Raw genomic sequence first — 23535 nt, 5'->3', positions numbered from 1 at the left:
GACAACACGAAAATTGGGGCTACCCCACCCTCAGAGCTCCTAACAGACCCATCTCCTGACTCACAGTGATAGCCAGCATCCATCTAACGCTCAGCCCTATCAGCACCATCCAGCACTCCTGGTATTTAGTAATTCATTTGTTCCTGGGCTTGAGGGACTCCTCTCCTCCTGAATCCCAGCTCTCTCACTATGTGTCCTGATGTGTCCATCAGGAACCTGCAAATGTTACCTTACTTAGAAAAAGGGTTTCGTGATGTAATTCTGTTATCATCCTGGATTAGGGAGGGCCCTCAATCCAGTGACAAATGTCCTTGCAAGAAGAGATGAGGAGGGAGAAGACACAGAGAGAGGTGGAGGTGATGTGGTGATGAGACAGGGACGGGAACGATGCAGCCACAAGCCAGGAGGGCCCAGGAGCTGGAGAGGTGAGAACAGACTCTCCCTCAGAGCCTCCAGGGGGACCCAGCCCTGGACGCCCGCACCTCGGACTTCTGCCTCCCGAGCTGAGAGGATCAACTCCCACTGTTTTCAGCCCGGTTTGTGGTCATTTGTTTCAGCTAACTGGTGCAATGGGATATGGGGATGGGGAGCTGGGGAAGGCAGATAGAGTGGGAGTCTGGTGGGTACACGGGTCTGCACAGGAACGTTCTTTCAGCTTCTCCGTAAGCTTGAAAAATTTTCATAATAAAATGTTGGGGAAAAAAAGAAATGTTAGAAAAATAAAAATGTCTCTCTCCACTCCCATTTAATGAACTCTGAACAAATGTGTAAAGACTAGCAGTTTGAAGGGCAGCGAAATTCTCAGCCTGTTCAGGCACCACTGGCCAGCAGAATCCGGACCACCAGGGTGCCCCCCTGCTGCCTGTGCAGATGGGCTCCCTCCTCCTCCTCAAGGAGGGGCCAGGCACCCCAAACACTTGCCACCCTCAGCTACACCTTCCTCTCCTGCTCCCAGACCCCAGATGCTGAGGCTTATGAGCTCTTGGAGGGCCTGCGCCCCAGCCCTGCCTGACCCCCGTCATGTCACTCTGCAGAGGCTCTGATGCATCCTGTCCTTGCAGGAGGACCTCTATTTCCTTCCAATGTGTTGGGCTGGACATTCTTAGGGACAGATGGCAGAACTGCTTCCTTCTCCCCCAGCAGCTGCCCCTCCAAAAGCCCCCGAGCAGGGACACTCCGTGGGAACAGAGTCTCTCACCATTTTGGTCCCTGCTTGTGGCCAATGTCAAGAACAGGGCCTGACGCACAGCAGGCCCACAACCAACACTTGCTGGATGAACGAATGAGTGAGTGAGTGAGTGACGGCATCCAACTCTGCCAGGCCATCGCTCCCATCCTGAGGATGCCGTGGTGGACAAGTGGCCTTTCATGGCCATTTACTCGAGTCCCTGTCCCGGCAGAGTAAATACTGCCTGCCTCTTTTCATGTCACTGCTGATGCTATTCAAGCAGAATCAATATGACCAACCACCAGCTGGAGGTTGGCCTCCTGCCCACTGCCCCATGGAGCCCATGGGCCGCTGCCAAGCGCTGCTCCGGCTGCTGTTCCCTCCTCTCGCGTTACAGCCTGCAGGAGGAACACAAGCCTCTGTTCAAACCTCAGTGCCAAGGCTTCCAGCTGACTGGCCTTGGGGGTAGGCACTTTGTCTCTCTGGGCCCCCGTTTTCATCCGTGAGACGGGTACACTGGCGTCAACCTCAGGGGTGTTGTAAACCCCAGGGAGGCAGTGCATATAAACTGCACATAGAGTGCCTGCAAACAGTCACTGTTGTTGTTTCTGATGACCACCTGGTGTCAGACATTTCCTCCCAGAAGAAAGTCATGTGGGGGTAAAGGAGGGGAAATCCATGTCCAGGAGACCCAGAATCTTCCCATTCAAGAGACAGGCCAGACCCTACAGACAGACCCCAGGTCTTGTGCCTGGGCCCCTAGTAAGGACGGAAGATGCTGGTTAGGTGCCAGCACTCCGGAGAGGAAGAGGGAGGGGAGAGTTGGGCCCAGGAAGAAGTCCAGCTGGGTGCAGGTCAGAAACAGGAGCCATGCGGCCACAACCCAAGGGATGCCTGGGGCCACCAGAAGCTGGAAGAGGCAAGAAGAATCCTCCCTTGGAGCATCTGACCCTGCCAACACCTTGATTCCAGACTTCTGAGCACCAGCGCAGCGAGACCAAACCTTCCTGTTGTTTCGAGCCACCTAGTTTGCAGTACTTTGCTACAACAGCCCCAGGAAACAAGCAAAACACCCCAAACCTGCCTCTCCCTTAGCTTTCCCAACTTGAGAAATGGCAACTTCATCCTAGCTGCTTAGGCCAATAGGGAAACCTTGACACCTTCCCATATTCCTTCTGTCCTCTTGTCCCCATCCAGTCCATCGGCAAATGCTGACACCTCACCTGTGGGTGGGTGCCACTGTGCACAGCGGGTCAAGGACAGGATCTCACTTGACACAAGAAGATGACGTCTCATGTCAGGAATGTGTCCATCCCAAGCCCCACCTTCTCCTGCCTGGTTTTGCAATGGCTTCCCAGCTGGGCTCCTGCTGTGTGTGTGTCCTGCTGTGTGTGTGTGTGTGTGTGTAGGAACTGGCTTGTGCAATCGTGAAGGCTAGAGGCCGAGGATAGCCAGTGGTGTGATTCAGCCCAAGTTCTAAGGCCTGAGAACCAGAGGAGCTGATGGTGTAAATCCCAGGCCGAGGGCAGATGAGATGAGATGCCCCAGCTCAACAGTGAGGCAGGAAAAAAGGGGCAAATTCTTCCTTCCTCCGCCTTTTGTTCTGTTCAGGCCCACACTGCAGAGGGCAATCTGCCGTAGAGTCCACCAACTCAAACACTAATCTCACCAGGGAACACCCTCACGGACCCTCCCGGGGCGTGTTTGATCTGGGCATCCCGTGACCAGTCAAACCGACACGTAAAGTTGACCCCCACAGGCTCTGTCCCTGCCTGTCCCGCACCGCAGATATGCCATCCAGAGGGGTGCTGGGAAAGCTTCTCTCCCCTGGTGCCCATTTGGCTTGGAGGCAGTGTCACCACAGTGACAGGGCCCTGCCCCGTTTCCTCTGGCTTCTCCCCTCCCACTGCACGCAGCCCCACTGCCCCGTGAAGCCGGCTAGCCCTCGCTGATCCTCCCAGGCGCCACACAGCTCATCCTCTCGCCTCCTTCAGGCAAGGCACCTTCTCAGCAGCCCTTCCCCTGGAAATATCCCCTGCATCCCTCCCCCGCCTCCCGCTGTATTTCCCTCCCACGGGACCCAACACGCGAGGTGCACAGCAGGCCATCTTCGTGCAGCTGCATCCCAGGGCCCAGAGCACTGGCACACGGTAGCTACCCAAGCCGTGTGTGTTGAACAAGCGGGAGTCGGAGTACCAGCAGAGTGCTTGGGCATCACCAAAGCCGTGCATCACGTGGTCACTGCAAGAGTCCCCAGCCGCCTCGCTGGCCCCAAGCATGGTGACAGGATCCAGATGGCCACTGCTGGGAGTAGCAGCAGCAAGTCCACACCTCCTGGAAGGATCTTGTTGTGGCAGACAGCAACATCTGACCACAGCCAGTGACTCCTAGTCTGCTCCAACCTCAGGCCGTGAGCGACACCCAGGAAAGCCACCTGGCTTTGCAGAGGGTCTGGGGAGAGCTAAGCTCACCCAAATCCAGGTTGGCCTTTGTCCGGCGCCTTGGAGGGCCGCTAGCCCTGAGCGTCCCGTCCAATAGGAGTGCTGCCTGCCACGCTGGGCCCACTTGGAGTCCACACTGCGGCTCACCATGGGGCTTCGGACCGCGGCACCTGCTCCACCTCCAGAGGGCTGGCCCCTGGGAGCACCCACGCGGGCCCCACAGCCCGAGTAGGCTGGATGCCGAGGTGGGGGAGGCCCTGGTTGGCAGCAGCCCATGATGCGGGGTCCTTCCCAGGCTGTAGAGGCAGCCGGCTGCGGCTCTGCAGGCTCTGTCCCGGTCACAGGCGCCTGTCAGGTGGCATGCAATGAGTGCAAGAGCCTCTCAGTGTGGGGCCGGACATTGACCCAGGCCGCAGATGACACCTAGGGCACGGTCCCCGAGGCCACTGGGCGCTGGACTGTGCACTCACACCCTACACATTCTGCCGCTGGTCTCTCACACCAGGCCCTGCTCACCTCACACACTGTCCCCTCCCCTCACACACGCTGTCCCTTCACCTCACACACTGAACCCTCACCTCACACACTGTCCCCTCACCTCACACACTGTCCCCTCCCCTCACACACTGAGCCCTCACCTCACACACTGACCCCTCACCTCACACACTCTGTCCCCTCACCTCACACACTGACCCCTCACCTCACACACTCTGTCCCCTCACCTCACACACTCTGTCCCCTCCCCTCACACTCTGTCCCCTCCCCTCACACTCTGTCCCCTCACCTCACTCACTGTCGTCCTCATCTCACACCTTGTCCCCGCAGCTCCCACCCTGACCCCTTTACTCCAGAGCTCTGGCCCCAGCACCCGGCCCCCTCGCGCGTCTCTCCCACAGCCAGCTGGTCGGCCCAGGGCACGTGCTGTTCCCACCTGCTCTTCATCTCACTGCGGGTTCTCCTCCTCAGGGAGTCACTCCCTGCGGCCCGCGTCCGAAGCCCCTGTGCCCTGTCCTCCTGGCGCCATCACCACTGTCACACCCCTGCCCTTCATTCGGGTCTGACGGGGCGGGGCGCGGGCCCCTCACCCAGGGCGGTGCCGCCCGCCCGAGCGCCCCGAAGACCCGGGCTCCTGAGGCCGTGCGGGGCTCTGGCCCCCGACCCCGACGGAGCGCGCGCCGCCGCCGCCCGCAGCGAGGGCCGCGACACCACAGCCGCGCAACCGGGGGAGGCGCTCGGCCCGCGGCGTCCGCGCCCTTCCTGTGGGGACCCGAGCGCGTCCACCCGAACGCCTCCTCCGAGTGCCTGTGGTGGACGCGGACGCGGTCCGCCCGGCGAGCAGACGGGGGCCGGCTGGAGACGACGGCGTCTGTCACCGAGGGACGTCGGTCCCGCCGCCGCCCGCCTCTCTCGGGCAGACACTCTCCGAGGCCGTTAACGAGGAGGCGTCGGGAATCCCAGGGTGACGCCCCGCGCCGAGGGCGGACGGCGTCCAAGGCCGAGGCGCGTCGCGCAGGCTCCAGGCGGCGCTGGGAAGCCCGCGGGGCGGGGCCCGGGGCCGGGGACAGAGCCGCCGGGGACGCGCTCGGCCACCGCGCTCCGCCCGCCACTTCGCCGCCGCTGTCGGAGCCCCGCCTTCGCCGCCCGCTCTGGCGGGAGCTGACCAATCAGGGGGCTTCCTGACCCCCGGCCCGGAAGGCCGGCCAATGGGGGCGCCCTCAGAAGAGCGGGGGCGGGGCGGCCGCCTGGCTCCGGGAGCGCGGCTGGTGAGGGCGCCCGGCCCGCGGCGCCCACCGCAGGCCTCCGTTCCCGCGCTGTGCCCTGCCCTCCGGCCCGCGGCCCGTGGCAGCGGCTCCCTCCGCTGCTGTGCTCGGCGTGTCAGCTCTACTTCTCGTCAAAGCGTCGTTCAGCCGTCGCCCGGAGGTGCAGGACACGGCGACAGCCAGACCCCCGGCGAGTTCGGTGACGCCGAGGCCGGGGGCAGGCCGCGCTCAGACGAGCGGCGAGGCCTCTCCCCGGGAGCATCGCTGTCGTCCGTCTCACTTATCCAAAAGCCACCATCACCCCACACGTCGTTGTGAGGATTATTCTGGAGAACCTCATCTGTTAGATCAACTAAGAATAAGAAAAAGGACAGATTTCATGTTGCCTTTATTTATTCCTTCTCTAAAACTCTTCCTTTCTTTAGACCTGGGTTTCTGACCCGAGTCATTCTCCGTCTGCCTGAAGAACACCTGACGTTTCTTTCCAGGGAGGTCTCCTGGCGCCTTTTTTATACCTTCCTCAAAGTGCCCAGTTGGAGGGTGCCCGAGGGATTCCATTTCATTTAAAGGTGTGATTTCCAACAGCCCTACGACCCGCCATTTTTATTCGTGTTCTACAGATGAGGGAACTGAGGTCCAGACTGCTGCGTGTACAGCCCTTGAGGTCGTTTACCCACAAAATGTCGGGCCTGCCCACCTTCGAAGCTGCACCTGCTGCCCCAGAGAACCTGAGGGGTGCGGGAGAAACGAGCTTTCCCAGTTCCAGCCCTGCCTGGCCCTCCTGGGAGTCCCCAGGCCTCCTCCTGCCTCCTGGCAGCGGTGCTATAAGCCACACTGTGGAGTGCATCCCCAAGCCTGGCTCCCTTCCTCATCAGGATGCAGGACGTGGCCTCACCGTCCTCTGAGAGGCTCGTAAAGTGGCTGCCGAGCCAGCAGCTGGCCCAGCTGTTGCCATGGAAAAGCCCGGAGCATGACGGCTGCTGGGCAGCCCAACCACCTGCTCTCGTGGGCTTCCCCAGCGGGCTGCTGGCCCAGTGCCCCGAGTGTGCACACAACAAGGGACTGCTACCAATAGGCCTCGTTGAGAAGAGCCAGGAGCCTTCCTTGGGAGGGGCAGTCAGCACGGGCCCCCCCCTCCCCGATCCATCGAGGCCAGGGGAGCTCATTTGTGGGGGACAGGGGCTCTTTCTGCCTGCCCGCCTCCCTACCCACTTCTGCTAACAGCACCTCAGCCTGCTTTGAGAAGCACCTGCTCCCTGTGACAGCACAGTCTCAGGGACCACACCCTCACCTTGGCCAAACTTGGCCAAGATGTGACCCAGTCTGGACAGTCAGTAGGTGCCATTCCCCCACCCCCACCCGTGACAGGTTGGTCCAGATACAGGCAGGTAAGATTAGTCAAGCCAGTGATGCTCCTAGGTCTGCACAAACTCTCGGGAAAGGTGAACAACTGAGTGCAGAGCCAAGAACACCCAGACATGTGGACCTGAGTTGACCTCTGGATCAACCTATACCTGAAGTCAGCATCCCTGGTATCTCCAATCACAGGAGCTGACGCAGTTCCACTTTTATTCATGCCTGATTGGTTTGGGGTTTTGTCACTTGTGATGAGAGTACTCACTAATGCCCTTTGGCTTTCAAAAAGAACCTCGCAGGTAGGCTGTGTCCTGACCTCACGCTGACCTACCCTGTGTGCATTTGAACGAATCAGCCCCCTGGGGGCTTTGGTCTCAGTGTGTTATGGGGACTGATGCCCACAACAGCCCCTCACTCTGAGCATCCTCCACTTCTGTGCCATCAGAACCCCCAAAGGACTTCCCTTGAGATGTCAGCCTTTCCCCATCTTCAGAAAAGTGTGAGGACATGCTGGAAAACAAGAATGGCTGAACCCTATTTCTTTAACAGAGGTTTAAGCCTCCTGCTTCGCTGGGGCAGGAAGCGCCTCGTCTGTGTGCGTAGCCAGCCAGGAAGTTCTTTCTTGATTCCATCCTTGGGTTCCATCTTGTGTCCAGCCACTTGCCCTGCGACTCATTCCTTGCCTGGTCCTGACCCTGCAGGCAGAGTTTCTCAGGCTGGCTTCTGCCTGGGTTCAGCCAAAGGGAGCCTCAGGTGGGACTGTGTGTCAGTCCCTGGAAAGGGACTCTCCCGCACAACAGCACCTTCTACAAGGCCTGGTGTGGGCATCCAAAGTGGGGCTCGAGGGACTGGCAAGGGGTCACCCCACATCAAACTCTGCCTTCTTGGAAGAAAATTGTACAGCTTGCCCCCAGCTGCCTTATGTGAGCCAAGTTCTCGTGTTCCCCCATCACATCACATCTAAAAGAAGTGATGCTGCAGAGAAGGTGAGCCTGAAACCAATACATTGATCCTTCAGCAAATGCTTGTCCTAGCTCTGATGTTTCCAACATGTGCCCTGACTCTCCCCATGCAGGTAAAGCACCCTTGCCTGACATCTGGGCTGGAGACCCCATAGCCGGAGAAATCTTCCCTGCACTCCTCACCACTGCCACCCCCTCCATCTTCACTTTCACTCTTAGCATGTTGATGATGGTGGTGGTGATGATAATGGAAACGATGATGATGATGATGATGGTGGTGGTGGTGATGATGGTGAGGGTGATGCTGATGGTGGTGTTGATGGTGATAGTGGTGATGATACTGAGGCTGCTGATGCTAATGGTGGTGTTGATGATGATGGTCATGATGGTGATGAGGTTGGTTGTAATTTGGGAGCCATAATGCCTAGGTTCAAATTCTGGTTCGTGACTAAAAGCTGTGTGATTTTGCTCAGGTTATTCAACCTCTATGTGTTTCAGCGTCCTCATTTATAAAATGTGGGTAAAAAAGGATTGATCTCATTGGATTGTTATGACAATTAAATGTCCAGATAGAAACATAGTACTTTGGCCATTGATAAGCTCTCAATAACTGCTAACTACTATTGTCATTATCCCTAGTCATGGAATTTGATCAAGGATGGGCAAATAGCCCAAGCTGGTCCAATCAGAATGAACCCTGGGGTTTTACTAGGACTGTCTCCCTGGGTCACTATCCTGGTAGAGTGTGATCCTGGAGCTTTGGTTTAGGGCCATCTTGCCACCCCAGGATCTGAGCCTGGCCAAGAACAGGGCCAACATAGAGGACAGCAGAGGGGATGGAGAGAGACAGGGTCCTGGTGGCATGATCTGAAACCCTAGGTCAAGCTGTGTTGGCCCTTTTCAGCTGCATGAATAAAGTCCTTTCCTTTTACCTCAGCGAGTTGAGTTGGGTTTCAACCCCTCGCCACAGATTCCTGTGAGCCTTTGCAGAGCCCTGAGGGCAGGTGAGAAGTGAAGGGTGAGCCAAGCAAGGTCTGAAGAGTGAGGTAAGGAGGAAGGGGAGGTCCTGGTTGGGCGGTGACTTGAATTCCTCACAGCTTGGTGGCCAGGTTCCAGAGCTGGCCCACCTCTTGTTCCCCTCCAGACCAGGGTCACCATGGACACCCACACAGGTTGTACACTGCACAACTCCAGGAGGCATCAACCTCCAGCATTTATGATTTCTGGCCTGTATTTAGAGTGACGATATTCAGCCTGAATCTCTAAAGGTCAGCTCAGATCAGGCTAAGTCATTGTTTGGGGAATTCTCTGGAAATACCTGAAACAAGCCTAAAGAGTACACTGAATGGGCAGATGAGGAAATCCAGGGGCCACACATACCTGTGGAGACAAGCAGGAAACACATGAGTGAGGCATATGGGTGGAAGGGGATGGGGGTGGTGGGGCTCGTGGCCGAGGAAAGGATGTCTGCCACTTGAACATGTTCAAATGCCTTGACCTGCAGCCTTCCGCCGCCAAACACGCGAAGCCGCAGTGGAATTCAGAGCGAGTTTGGAATCTGAAATAGAGACTCTGTGCTTTACGCAGGGGTGGTGTCTTGTGTCTCCCACAGAGAGCCTGGCACAGAGGGGGTGCTCAGTAATAATGCTGACCTGAATTTAGCAGAGACGCAAGACCTCGGGTGATTTCTGAAGGACCAGAAAACAGGGCTTCCGGGTCTGAGTCCAGAGAGTTATAGCATGAGAGTAACAGCTGGTGCACAGGGAGTCCTGTCTACACTCCAGTACTCTCCTACGTTGTTGGAGAGACAGCTACAGCATAGAAATACCTGTGTGCTCCCTCATTTCCCAGCCCCCTCTTGTATTTTGGGGAGCCACATGGCTGCTCGGCCGCATGTCACTTCAGGACCAAAGCATGACACGTTGGGCGTTCCCTCCAGCTTCCTCGGCTGCTGCCAGGCGACCAGTGACATTCTAGACGGTGGACTCGCCACCAGCCTGGATCCCTAAATGACCACGTGGAGCAGAGCCCCACTGCAACGCCTGCCAAACAGCACAGGCGAGCCATGAAGCGTTCCTGTGGTGAGCACTGGCCTCTCGGAGCTGCTCGCAGCCTCGCCTGCCCTGCCGTGACTCAGGCTGAGAGTTTCCAGCAAACCTGAGGCACTGGAGGGGGAAACAGCGGCAAAGCAGGAGCTCAAAGCGCACTGGGGCCTCATTCCGGCCACTCCTGAGGCCTCCACTCTGCCCAGGGGTTCTTTGCTCAGCCTTCCTCCAGCCAGGGATACCCCAGCATCCTTCCAGTGCCCTCCTCCTCCTGCCCAGGTCAGCTGAAGTGGACGCTGGCTGTCTGCCATGTGCAACAACAGCAGAAAAGAACAGCTGGCAGATACAGATGTCAGCTCGCCTCTGGGTTCCCTGCAAGCTTAGATAGATTCTGGAGTTCAGGGAGCTCAGGAAATGTTTGCTGGGTAAACAAGAAGTGAAGGACGGCGGTGCCTGAGAGCTGCCGGTGCCAGACTCCTCAGGGGCCATTTCCTGCCCCGAGCAGGCAGTTGGTGGCACCAGCCCTGACTGAGAGGCAGCCAGGAGCCTGGGAAGGAATATCAAGCTTCAAGCACAAGAAACCAGAGAACCCAGGCCCCATTCCCTCCTCCTTGGCTCTCATGGGCTTTTGACAGGTAATGGGGTCATTGCAGACAGCATGCTTTCAGTAAGATGTGGCTTGTGGCAGGAAACTCAACATAAACTGGCTTAAGGAATGTATTGAATTATGTGTCTGTGAAATCCATGGCTAGTTCTGGCTTCAGGTATGGCTGGGTCCAGAGGTTAAACATGTCTCCAGGTCTTAGTACCCTCCGTCTCCTTGCTCAGCCATCCTCCATGTGGGATCTATTCTCCAGCAGCACTCCCCTTGTAATAGCAAGATGGCAGCCAGAAACCCCAGCCGACACCCTCCTGGCCCCAGGACCTGAGGGAAGGAGAGAGCGTCCTTCCCTTCCATGGTTACCACCAAGGCTCTAGGCCACATGCCCATCTCTGGACCAATCGCTGGAGACAGAGAAATGGGATGTTCCAATTGGCAGAGCTTGAGTGACACGCTCACACCCAGAGCCAGAGATGGGGTTAACACCTCCTGAATTTTGTGAACTGCGTACGGAGAGAAGTGACCCCAGAGGAAAATCAGGATGCTGTTATGAGACAGTGTGATGGACAGTGCTCACTGTCCGCCAAATAGACATCCACAGCCCTCTTCCCTGCTGAGAGCACCGTTTTGTTCCAGAAGAGGCAGGACTCTTGACCACAGGAAAGACAGACCCTCACCTCAGCCTCGTGAGGAGTCAAGTTTTGTCTAAGATAGTCACAGGGAATCTACCCCCTTGGTGGGATTTTCACTTTCCCAGCCTCCTTTACAATCAGTGACCATGAGATGCTATTCTGGTCAATGAGAACTCCTGGGATGGCACCATTGTTTGCTTTCCTCTCTGCACGGGGCAATGGAGCAAGGATATGATGCCTGGATCTGCAGCAGCCATGTTGTATCTATAAAACGTCAAGTAAGAAAGGCAAAAACCAATGCTGTGAGCACCTTTCTATTTCCTGATTGTTACACAGGTAACATAATAAGTAACATTCTGCGAGAACTTATCAAATTGCACTTTTCCGGCTAGGGCAATTAAGAATTACAATGAAGAATTGAAAACTTGTAACAAGAATGCCTACCAATGAAGAGTCTTGTAGAGATTAAATGAGTTAAGAGAAGAAGAGTGTTTGTCACCATGTCTGGTACACAGTAAGTTCTCAGAACTTGATGGCTGTTAGTATCATCACCATCGTCACGGTTAGATGGCCACACAGTGCTTCCTCCGTGGGAAACTTCTCTGGCCCCACGTTCCTCTCCAGCTACCATCACACTTCCTGTTCTCCTTCACAATCACATTCACTGAAGGAGATGTCTCTGCTCCTCGCCTCCCATCCACAGCCCCTCAGCTACGGCTTCCACTGGGTCTACACTGCAGAAACTAAAGAAGAAAAGAACTGGGAACCTGAAGTGTGATGATTTGCTAAGTGCCTGCCTCCACTTGCTGGTCGCAGGCCCCAGAGGGCCAGTGTGCACCACTTGAGGTCACCACCGCCTCCACAGTACACCAAGGATGTTCTGAAAGTCACTGCAGAACCAACAGCTTGTTCCCACAGCCTGGCCACATCCTCCCGGTGAGGATTTCCACACAGCCTGGCAGAGCAGGAATGCATCTGTCCATGACCAGGGGCTCGGCACAGTCCATGTCTGAAGGCACCCGGCCCTGTCGGGAAAGCTGCGTGAGGTCTTCTTCAAGCATGGCTGCACATCCCCTCCAGCCTCTCCCTGCCTTCTACATCAGTCAGCTAGTCCACAAATGTGCCGAGTGACAAACAGCCCCGGGACCTCAGCAGCTTTGGACAATAAGTGTTTATGGCTCGTATGTCTGGAGGGCGGCTGGACCGGCTCATTTCAGCTGGGCCCACTCCAGGATGAGCTTGTCCAGAACATTCAGTCCTAGGTGTCTCTCCTGGGACCAGTGGGCTGGCCTGGCACATCTCTCTCATGGCCACTGCAGAAGCACAAGGGAGCAGGTGGGGACACGCAGGGTCTCTTGAGTCTAGGCTCAGAATAGGCACACGGTCACTTCCATCCCTCCCATGGACGGAGGCAAGGTGTAGCCGGGCACCGGTGGTGCAGGCGAGGCAGCCACCGGCAGTGGTTTCCTGTAACCACAAACTGGGCAGCTTAAAGCAACAGAAACTTATCCTCCCACAGTTCTGGAGACCAGAGGCCATAGACCAGGGTGTCAGCAGGGCCGCCCTCCCTCCAAAGGCTCTGAGAAGGCCATCCTTCCTGTGGACCTTGAAGCCAGCAGGCAGGGACTCTGCACCCATCCCCTCGAGCCAGGCTGAGTCCAGTGCCACCCGAGGCCCAGTGTTCACCTGAAGTTCCACCGCGGAAGAAGCCAGTTCAGGTTTGGGTGTCCGTAACCGTCAAGTGGAAGGGCCTGGAGGACCCAAGCCGTGGGCACACTCAGGGCCAGGTTTTCGGGGGGGACCAGGCAGGCAGGCCCTCCCTGCCCTACAAACACCCTTTTCTTGCACAAGCCTCCCATTCCTCCCCCAGGGCTAGGCCAGCAGGAAGACCCCCTCCAAGGAGCACCAGGAGCCTGGGACACCCACGGCCTCGAAACGAGGAGGGCTTGGGGCACACGTTCACCACAGCCCCGCTGTGTGCGGCCTGACTCAGGCCTGACTGCTCTTCTGGGGCTCACACGCACACAAAGGACAGCGGGCACCCAGATGGCATGAGAGGGTGCCTGTGCTTGGAGAGGCCTCGGCCCAGGGGGCGCACCGAATAGGGGCTGGGTGCCAGAGCCTGGCCTTCTAGGCTGGCCGGCCGGGGTGGTAGGGGTGGCCCTGCTAGGCGCTGCCTGTGTCTGCAGGGTGGCCAGCGGGCAGGTAGCAGCTGTGGACGGGGAGAGCCCAGACCAACCCGACCTCCAGAGCGGACCTCTCACGGCTCCATCCATATGCCGCCATCCCGCAGAACCCAGCCCTTCACCGGGGCTCGGAGAGGCAGCTGAGACGGAAAGGAGCCCACAGGGCTGTGGGCCTGGAGCTGCTGGCGCCAGCTAGGGGCGGGGGTGGGGGTGTGTGTGAGAGGTGGATCCCAACATCATGCAGTGCTGTGGCAAAGCTGGGCACCCTGCAGGGCCTCTGCAGCATAGAGCGACTGCTCCTGCTTCACCTCTGCCTGCCAGAGCACAGATTTCTCCTGTGGTCGACCCTCACCCTGCCCCACGGTGAGGGGAATTCTGAGAAATGTGCCCACTCAGCTGAGTCAACCCAGCACGAAGCCACCAGCCGGCCTCCGGGAAGAAGTGACATCTGAGTCGGGGCTGTTGAAGAGGGAGAGTGAGGACAGAGCGGGCAGGTGGGGTCAGGACAGCACCCCAAATTTCAATCTTTTGGATGCTGTGCTCAAGATAGATTTTAATTCCAGGAACAGGCCATTGGATTGCATAGCCTGAGCCATCTGCTGTGATGAATGGGAATACAGTCCCCAAATCCTTACTTCTTCGTAGCAGGACCACACTCTCACCCCCGCGTGACTCTGCAGTGCCACCCCCACTGCAGTGGGAGGCATTAACCCCCTGGCCCCATGGATGATGGCCTTGGCCCTGTGACTTGTTCTGGATGGGGTGTGAGCAGACAGGATGCAAGGCTTAAAGCATCAGCTTTTGATGTGCCTGTGTGGTTTGGCTTGGCCCTGTGAGTTTTGCAAGGAGAATGCCCCAGGTGGCTCATCTCTTGCAGCCTGGGTCCCAGAGAGGGACCCTTGGAACACACCTGAGCCTGACCCATAGTCTAGAGCAGAGCCCCTCCAGTCAACCTGAAGCCCCATGAGCGAGAAAAAAATATTTGGTCTTGTAAGTCACAGAGATTCTGGGGGCTGTTTGTGACGTAGCATTATCACAGTGGGAGCTAAAACACCTGCCCATTCCTTGGCTAGGGGAGGAAGGGGCATCTCAATGAGCTGTCTCCCTCAGTCTGCATCCAAGGAAGTAAGCTAAGTCTCCAAAACACACTGAGGCGCTGTGGAAGGAGATGAAATGGATAGCAGGAAAGTGGAAAGCAATGAATGTCTCTTGTGGAACAAACAGCTGGCTCATAGACGTAGCACCAGGGGCTGGCCTGTTAGCCAGACTTGCTTTCTGGCTGTCACCCTACAAGCAAAAAGTATGTTAGATCCCCAAAGGAGCAGCTGGCTCTGCTGATTTATTGGGCCTGAATCAGATCTGTGAGAGCAAATTGAATTTTGAATACAATTTCATGTCAATTAACTTTGCTCTGAGCCTTGCAAAGAGCAGTGACTTGCTATAAAGTAAAGCCAAGCAGCAAAGACCCACGGGGCCGACGGGCCCTCCTGGAAGCAATGCCTCAGAGCTCTGCTGAGGGCACTCTGCTGTGGGCGGTGACTGGGTGAGGGCCTGGTTCCATGAGAGGTGCCCGTTCTCAGGGACGTTGGTGGCCACACATGAACAAGAGCTGGCACTCATCTACAAGCCCTACAAGGCGCCCAGTGCTGTTGGGGCAAGTAAACCCATGGTTTCCAAAGTGTGGCCCCCAGACCCGCAGCTCGTTTGTTGAAATGCAAATTCCCAAGCCCCTTATGAGACAGGATGAATCAGGATGGATCGGAAATTCTGAGGCCCAGCGACTACAACACAGAACTGACCATGTGACCGACCTTCAGGGCTTGAGAGCCCACTGAACCTTCAGCCCACCCACTGCAGGGGCTCTGTGGTCACCCCTGTGTCAGAGAGAGGGCAGTGGAGGCAGAGGTCACTCGCCCACAGTCTTGTGAGGAGCTGGGCTTGGAGGCCAGGCAGTCTCCCTCTGGAACTGCCCTGCCCTGCACGGTGGCCATCAGCCACACGGAGCCATTTCATTTTAAGATTAAAGTTACGAAATGAAACATACAATTTTGTTCTTCAGTTACATGAGCCACATTTCAAGGGCTCAAGAGCCTTATGCCGCTGGTGGCCACTGGACTGGACAACGCTGATCTAGAACGCTCCCCTCACCAGCACTGGCCCAGAAGCTGTCCCTGAGCCACTGCTGGCGTGCGTGCCTGGAAGCCCCGGAGGCCCCTCTGGGAGGCAGAGCACAAACATCAAAACAAGAAGCACAGCAGCTCTGCACCCCCAAGACAGAAGTCAGGGGCGCGGGTGATGCGGTGCACATGGGCTCACGGCTCCTGCAGGCCCTGGGAGAGCTCAGAGCCCTGGGTGGGGGATTCAGTTGTTCTGTCACAATGCGCACAGTCAGGAAAAATGAGCGTGGCCCACGATCAAGCAGCAAGCAGGTTTCTGCCTCGGGCCACCCACCCCATCTCCTGGGGTAGCTTTGCTGTGCCGGGAATCCAGAGGTGGTGCTGGCCAGACCACCTGGAAGTGAATCAAAGGAAAGAAAACACCTGGGGGCTTCTCCCTGGGGGAGAGCTAAGGAAGCAGAAAAACCCAGAGGGGGCCCCACAGAGACCCCGTTTTTCACCCAGAACCCACGTCTAAGCGTCCTCCAGACCAGATGGGAAAGGACAGAGGAGTTTCTGTGTTTGAAAACGTCAACACCAGAACTCGACCTTCCCAAGCAGGGTTCCAGGAAGGTGGGAGGGGCGACAGGAAAGGGTCCTTAGGAAGCTCCTCCCACCCCCCCAGGTCAACAGACTGCTGGGCCCAGGCTGGGGGTGGGGCGGGTCTCCAGAGCAGGTGTGGAGCCTGGAGGCTGCTCCTGGAGTGGGCTGGCGGGCCCAAGGGCCTGCATCCAGTGAAATCCTGAAATATTATCCCCAGGACCCCCCAACATCCGCATTTCCTGGCTCTCTCTCCTCAGAGGGGAACCACGGCGGCAGGGATGCAGAGAAACCACTCTGCTTGCGTTTTCTGTCTTCCTAACGAGGCTTTTAAAAATCAAAAGTGGTGAGGCTGGAGGCAGGCAGAGTTTTCATAACAAAACCCAGAATGAGATGAGGGGGAGGGGCCCCTGCCGCACCCTGGGGAGGCCCAGAGAGGAGTGGGGGGCTGAGCAGAGAGAGCCTGGCAGGTGGGCCCGCAGCTTTGGGGGCCTGAGTGCCCCACTCCATGTCCGCCTTCCCAACTGCCACTGGGGACAGCCCTGCCAAAAGCCTGTGACACCCAGATCACACCCCTCCATGCCCTGTACACACTGGGGCCCTGGGCCCTCCACGGCACAGAGCGATGGGACTCAAAGCCCCAGCCCCCGTATGGGAGATGGGCAGTGGAACCCCCCACTCAGCGTGGCCTGGGGCAGCACTTCCCTGTCAAGCAAGGAGTCACCTCCCAGAACTCAGCTACTGCGCTCCCTTCTTCAGTCTCTACACTGCCCAGCAAGTCCTTCCCTGCCTCAGTGCCTCTACACATGCTGTGCTCTCTGCAAGGAACACAGTTCCCCTCTTTGCACAACTGGCTCTTTCTTATCTCTATGTCTCAGCTCAATTCTCACTCCTACAGGCATTTCGGGACCACCCAATGCCCACTTAGTATGACACCGCCCTTTTCGGTTTTCTTCATGTCATCATTTGACGTTATTTGGCTCTGTGTTCAGGGTCTCTCCCACTTCTAAGAGGGCCGTCTGTCTCATCAATTACTGCATCACAAACAGTGCCTGGATATAGGGCATTTGGTAACTATTTGTTGTATGAATTAATGACCTTAGGATTTGAGGAAAACCGATGGCCCTCCCCACCCGCAGTCCCTCCGTACCTCACAGACTCCCACTGGTGAAAGAGGAAGTTCACAGTAACATCTAGCTTTCAACTCTCCAGCTGCTCCTTCCCATTGGTCCCTGCCCTGTTGCAGCCCTGGGTGGGGAGCAGCCCCTGCATGCCAAACTGCTGTCTCTATGCAAACCAGGCACCCCCGGGGCCTCCCACCCCACCCACTCCCCACAGGGGGCATTCTGGGGTCCAGGGCTCTGGTCTTGGGAGAGCTGCCTTACTGTAAAACCTGGGAACCTGCCGGGGAGAGAGGAGGGGATGCACTGCCTGTGAGCCCCCCTCCCCACTTGGATCTGGAGGTCCCGCGGCTGCCTGGGCAGGCGCAGCAGAGAGCACCAGGAGCCATGGACCAGCCCGCAGGGAGACCGGCGGGGAGAGGGACAGGGGACACGTGGAGACAGCCTGGACTGCGGCGTGGGGGCAGTGGAGGACCGAGAAATCCTCATCTGGCCTTCAAACGCCCCTCCACTGGCAGGGAGGTCCTCCCCTTCCCACACACAGTGCGCAAGACTTCTAGAGTCTGGGGGAACGAGCCCAGTAAGACCCCACCCCCTGCCCCAGTATCAGGAGTGGGGGCGAGGGCACCCCATCCATGGGTCCCCATCAAGAGTGGAGACAAGGACGCCCATCCATGGGTCCTCATCAGAAGTGGGGACGAGGACGCCCATCCTTCACACCCCACCCCGGCCCCATCTCAGGAGTGACGGTGAGCTTGCCCTCTGCACTCATGTGTCTGGTTTGGCTGGAGAGGCCCCTACTTTTCTGCTCACGTGCTCTCGTTTAAAGATGCTTCAGGAGGGAGGCTGCGGGTGGGGAAGCGCAGAGGCCCCGACCGCACACCCGCGAGAGAGGATGGCGCTCCGGCCCCCACCCCTCCTTAGTGGAGCGGCGCCGGCCCGGGAGCGCGCAGAGGGGCGGGAAGGGGCGGGAAGGGGCGCGGCCTCCCAAGTCCCTCCTCCGAGGGGCGGGGCTGGCGGGAGGGGCGGGGCCCGGCTGGGCGCGCGGGGCGGGGCCTCTGGGGGCGGGGCGGGGCGGGGCCGGGCTCCGCCGAGCGCCCACTTCCTCTGGAGCTGGCGTCCGGGCGGAAGTACGTCAGTTGTTATCCGCTCGGGGCGCCGCCGCCGCCGTCGCCGCCTCAGCAGCCCCGGCGCCGCAGCCCCGGCCCTCGCCCGCCGCGCCGCGACCGGGCCCGCCGCCGCCGCCCGCCGCGCATGGGGCGCGCCCCCGGGACGGCGGCCCGGGGCCGCTGAGCTCCGGCCGCTCCGCCGATGCGCGCGGCCGCCCGCGCCGGGGCGCCCAGGCCTCGCCGGGCCCGGGGCTGAGGGGCCCCCGCGGCATGCCCGGCCCGGCCCGCCGCCCGCCGCCGCCTAGGGCCCCCGCCCGCACCGAGCCCGGCGGCGCCGCGTAGCGCAGCGGCCGCGGAGGCAGCCCGACGGCGCGGCCGCAAGGTCACCGCGCGCCATGGAGGCCAAGGTCCGCCAGAGCCGGCGCTCGCGCGCGCAGAGGGACCGCGGCCGGCGCCGGGAGGCCGCCCGCGACGCCCGCGACCAGAGCGCGTCGTCGGGCGACGAGCCCGAGCCCGGGCCGGGCAAGGAGAACGCGTGCCTGCCCCGCGCGCCCCCGCCCCGCGCCCCCGCCGCGCGCCCCCCGCGCCGCCGCCGCCGCGAGTCCAGCTCGCAGGAGGAGGAGGTCATCGACGGCTTCGCCATCGCCAGCTTCAGCACGCTGGAGGCCTTGGAGGTAGGTGGGCGGCGGCGGGCCGGAGACGCCGCCCCGAGGGCCAGACCGCGCGCCCGCGCCTCGCCGGCCGCTCCCGGGGAACCCGGGCGACCCGGCGGCGCGGGGGCAGGGGGTGTTCGCGTCCGAGCTGCCGGGGAGAAGAATCCCTCCGTGACGCTGCCCAAGCCGGGGGTGTCTGGCTGCACAATCGGGCTTTTCTCAATTGTGTTTCTGTTGCCAAAGTATCACTTTTTCGGCTCAGGCTGTGCTAGGGAGATGAGCACTGCTGGAGTTGGTGGAGGGGTGATAAAATGGATACTTTGAGTTCTTCTTGTTCCTCCCTTCCCGTTGAGGTTTCTGTTTAGACGGGGAGACCCCTCTCGGTGACCCGCTACTTGCTGCGTGGTTAATAGGATGGCAAAAAATATTGCTTGTCTGACTGCGTTATCATGGACAGTATTTGCTGAGCAAATACTGCCGTTTTTGCCTGAACCCAGTTGAGTGCGGAGGGAAATGAATACTGTCAGAGAGTTGGCAAGTGGGGTGGGTGGGGAGCCGCCTTCTCCTAGAACTGGCCTGGAGAGAAATGCAGGCCAGGCCCTGGTGTCCTGCGAGCCTCAGCCAGCCAGCCCTGCCCCCCTGCAGGGGCCCCATGCAGCACTTCTTTTGGGGGACTAGTATCTGTTGGGCTTGGAGTCCCAGAGACCACTCAGTGAATAGTCTCCCTCCCTTTCTCTTGGGCTTGGGGGCCAGTGGCCTGGGATCCCCCAGTTTCAGAGGCTGAGGTCCCTGCAGTGAGCCCTAACCCTGGGGTCCTCTGGGTCTGGAGAGCCTCAGGGACAGGTTTGCCACTTTCTGTCTGGGTAGGTGGATGTACGGAGGTGGGACGTCTGTGTTAGAGCTTGTGCTTAACCACACAGTCCCCGGGGTCTCCTGTCATGCACACCTGGGGGTCCTGAGATGGCTCCTGGGCCAAAGGGTTCCCAACTAAGACACTTTGGAGGGGTGTGGTGGCACATGTCATGGCTCTGTACTGGGAAGGGGTGGCCCCAGGCCAAGTTTTCTGCCTTTGTGCAAGCCAGGTCCTGCCCTGCACCTTCTGAGAGTGGTGACACCACCCGCCTTCCAGATGTGTAACCGCCCGGCCAGGTGGGGGGAAAACAAAACCTGAACTGTGGCCTCCAACGCCCTGCACCCTGCCAGCCAGCCTCTTCCACCCGACTTCCTCCCGCACTGGCATATCAGCCCCTTTTGAGTTCTGCTGCCTCAGGGCCTCCGTACCTGCCGTTCCCTCTGCCTGAGCCCCACTGTTCTCTCTGCCTGGGCCCTTGTTTGGCGCCTTCGTGTCTCAGTGCAAATGTCCTTCAGACAGGCCCTCCTCAGCCACTGTCTGAGGCTGCCCCCTCCCCCCCATGTTATTTCACATACTTTCCTTCCTGTCAGTTACCTCTCTCTCTGAAGCTGTCTTGTGATTTACTTGGTCTCTGTTGTTTTGGCGCTCTCCCCGCCAGAACTTGGAAGCTGGAAGAGAGCAGGCATCATGTCTATTTTGTGTGTCCCCTGTGGGGTCCCAGTGTCCTGTATACATTTGTGTTGGGAGCGAGTGAATGAGTGAGAGGAGAAACCGAAGTTCAGGAAGGCTGCAGCTAAGGTCACTCAGCATGCCCTGGTGAAATAGGCCTGTTGGGTCCACGTGCTGCCTGCAGTAGCTCTGGCTGTAACCCTCCTGCATCGGGGGCACTGGAAGTGCAGCCTTAGGTTTGGGGGCTTCTGCAGACTCAGAGCAGCACTGGCCGGGTCATAGTGAGACTGAGCCTACTTTCTGCTTGGCATTCACACAGCCACGTCACCTGGGGCTGCTCCATGTACCTTTCTCTGACCTTAGCTGGTGGGGGTCTGCATGCCTTGGAAAGTACAGGGTTTCTGGACAAGTCATAACTTCTAGATCAGCACTCTTGTTTGGCCTCATTTCTTGCTAAAGCTTAGTGGTTTTCCCCCAGATTTCGGATAATTCAGAATGATGTGGATAGTGACAGCGTGCAGTGAACGTGTACTCTATCAGGCACTGTTCTCAGCCTGCTTGTCTCCGCTACACAGAGGGGGACACTGAGGCCCAGCACCGTGAGTGTCAAGGCCCCAGTCTGCCTGGTCTCAGCTCTGCCAGGCCCTCACGAGTCTGTCTTGGCTTGCATGTGAGACATGAGCTGCCATCCCCAGAGCGTGAACAAACAAACGTTACATGTAGACCTGTGCAGGAGGTGGGACCTGCACAGAGAACATTGTCAGTGTGCCGAGAGTCCTCCTCCTTACTTTTGTCCTGAAGATGCAGGCCCCCCACACCGGAGGCAGGTACCCCTTCATCCCCCCGCACCTGCGTCTGCCCCGAGGGAGACCAAGTCCCTGCCTCTGGGGCAGCTGAGAGGATCACAGGCCACTTCTGTTAAGTGCTGCAGACGCAGCAGGAACTCCATAATGTGGCAGTGGTGTTGTCAGCTGAGGAGCGGCCCGCCGCGTCTGGCCTGGCCCAGGGTACATCCGCAGCCCCGGCACGAAGTGATCTCCACCAGAGTCCTGGGTTGGATGGCCAGAACCTGGTCTCCCAGTTGGGGGTGTACAGAGGCCATGGCTAGCCAGGGGTCACACACCTGAGCCCTGGTCCCCTGTTAACTTTTTGATACTCCATTTAACAGGGTAGGGGCATGAGCAGGTTGCAGTGGGACAGGGGTCTTGTGGGGACAGGGGCTCTCTTTGCTCTCACTCACAGGAGCCAGATGGATTTGGGACCGCTGGACAGATGGCTCTTGCTGTCCATCTGGTTCCTGTTACATCTCTGTCTCCTAGGGTGTTGACCAGAGGTGACAGGAAGCCCTTTGGAGGACGGGCGGGGCAGCACTGTGGTTCTCTACCCAGGTCCTCCCGATCCTTCCTCCCCGATGGCAAAGGCAGCCTTCAGGCCTTGGGTCTCCTGGGAGATTCACCTTGTAGGCAGAGCCAGGGCGGGCCCAGCAAACCTACTGTGTGCCTCCGAGTGCTTTCCATCAGGGATGCCTGTGCTACGTGCACCGGCCCTTCCCCTGTGTGTTCTGTGCTGGAGACGCGTATGCTGCTAGCACCTGGCGGAAACCACCCATCTGGGTTGGCGTCCATATGATTCCTTGTTAATTTGCCTTTCAAACAGCAAAACTCTTTCCCCTGGCTCAAAAATCAAGCTTTATGAAAAGCTATATCCTGAAAAAAGTTTCAGCTCCAACCTCAGCCTCCTCCAGTCACTACTCTTGCCGCTCCTGGCCTTTGTGAGTTCATTGTGCAAACGTAACCACAGACGTGTGGTCTGTGCGCACAGGTCTGTGTCCTTGCTCTTTGGTAGAAGGATAGGGTCACTCACCACATCTGTACACATGTCCGGGAGGGTATACCCGGGAGTAAAGATGGAAGGGAAAACACCCAAAATTCTAGCTGAGTGGACAGGTGGCTTCCTTTCTCTAATCCTCCTGTTTTCTACACTGATCAGCACCTGTTACTTTGATAATCCACAGAATGTACACCTAAAACCAGACTCAACCTGCTACATGGAGTTGTCCTTGAGAAACCCCACCCCTGCCTCCCCAGGACCACATCAGCAGGTGAATGGCTGTGCGTGGAGGGGTGGGCCTGGCCTGGCCTGGCCTGGCTGCGCCGCCCAGCCCCCAGCCTTCGGGGCTGTCCAGGGGCGTGCTGTGCATTTCTGCTAGAAATGACCGAGTTCTTCCCAGACGCAGGTGGGACCCTCGGGCTGAGGATGTGAGCCTCAAGGCAGCTGGTGGAGGTGGCCTTGGTCCCAATGGACGATGGCCCGCTGCAGGTCTGGACATAGTCCCTTTGGAGGTAGGGGTGCCAAGTCTCCCCCTGCCCTGGGCCACGTCTGGGAAGCTCAGGGCTGGTGGCGTCTCTGGGAGTGTGTTTGACGTCCCCCAGGGGTAGGGGGACACAGTCTCTGCTGGCTCTGGGCACTTAGGGCTGTGCATTTGGGGAGTTAGGATGCATCCCTCCTGCCCCGTGTGCAGAAGCACATGCTGCCAGTCTTTCCTTTGAGGGCTTTGATCTGGGGAGCCATGTGCCTGGCCCATCCCTCTGACAAGAAGTCAGGACTGAGACCACTCAGTCAGTTGGGCTCCATGAGGAGAGCCAGTGGTGGGAGAAGCCTTCACCTTGAAGAATGTCTGAGCCTTGGGGCCAGAGCACCACCTCCAGACTGCCTCCTACTCTCTAGATGGGGAAACTGAAGCACAGAGAGGGGAGTGCTTTGCCCGCAGTCTTGGATGAGAGTGTGGCGCCAAGCCTGGAACCCTCCAAGGATGGCACTGCGTTGCTCCCCCATCCCCCCAAGGGCCCACAGCTGTCAGGGCTGGGGAGTTGGAGCAGCTCCCTCCAAGGGGGATCCCGCCAGTGGGTGAAAGCAAAGCGATTATGTGGCCCCCTTGTCTGCGTGGGTGTCCACCACTCTGGGGCAGCAGCAGTTTTGCTAATTGTGGGTTTGGAACCTGGGCTGGGGTCCCTGCAGTGTCACCATCTCCTGTTTTGTGAGTCAGTGCCCTGTTGTAGGGGAGACAAGCATGTTGGGAGCAGTGGTGACAACGATGGCCACCGAGGGCACTGTCCTGAGGGCTCTCTGTCCTCACACTCCCATTTTCTAGATGAGGAAACTAAGGCCAGGGTGTGAAGTCCTCGTCCAGGATCTGCCCACCGCAATGCCAGTCCACAGACACTGCAGATCTTTACCCAGACTTGGGCTGCATCTTCAAGATGCTCTTTGCGGAAAATCTGAG

General features: G+C 58.6%; 1 protein-coding gene across 15 annotated transcripts in view; it reads left to right on the top strand.

The window, feature by feature from the left end:
- The first annotated feature begins 18229 nt into the window (after window positions 1-18229).
- The window catches only part of FBRSL1 (fibrosin like 1), an 89931-nt gene continuing 84625 nt past the window's right edge, over window positions 18230-23535 (top strand). For 4 of the 15 annotated variants that reach the window (XM_070515797.1, XM_070515796.1, XM_070515793.1 and 1 more), the window contains exon 1: window positions 18241-18751. In XM_070515797.1, coding sequence (XP_070371898.1) covers window positions 18473-18751 — 279 coding nt within the window. In that variant the 5' untranslated portion in view covers window positions 18241-18472. Of the gene's footprint in view, window positions 18752-23535 lie in introns of all 15 variants that reach the window. The other 11 variants (XM_070515791.1, XM_070515803.1, XM_070515794.1 and 8 more) reach the window with 6 other exon arrangements.

The sequence above is a fragment of the Equus asinus genome, chromosome 8 (assembly GCF_041296235.1).
Source record: "Equus asinus isolate D_3611 breed Donkey chromosome 8, EquAss-T2T_v2, whole genome shotgun sequence".
NCBI classification, from domain to species: domain Eukaryota; kingdom Metazoa; phylum Chordata; class Mammalia; order Perissodactyla; family Equidae; genus Equus; species Equus asinus.
Note: the sequence above shows the minus strand (reverse complement) of the source record. Positions and strands in the feature narration are given on the sequence as shown.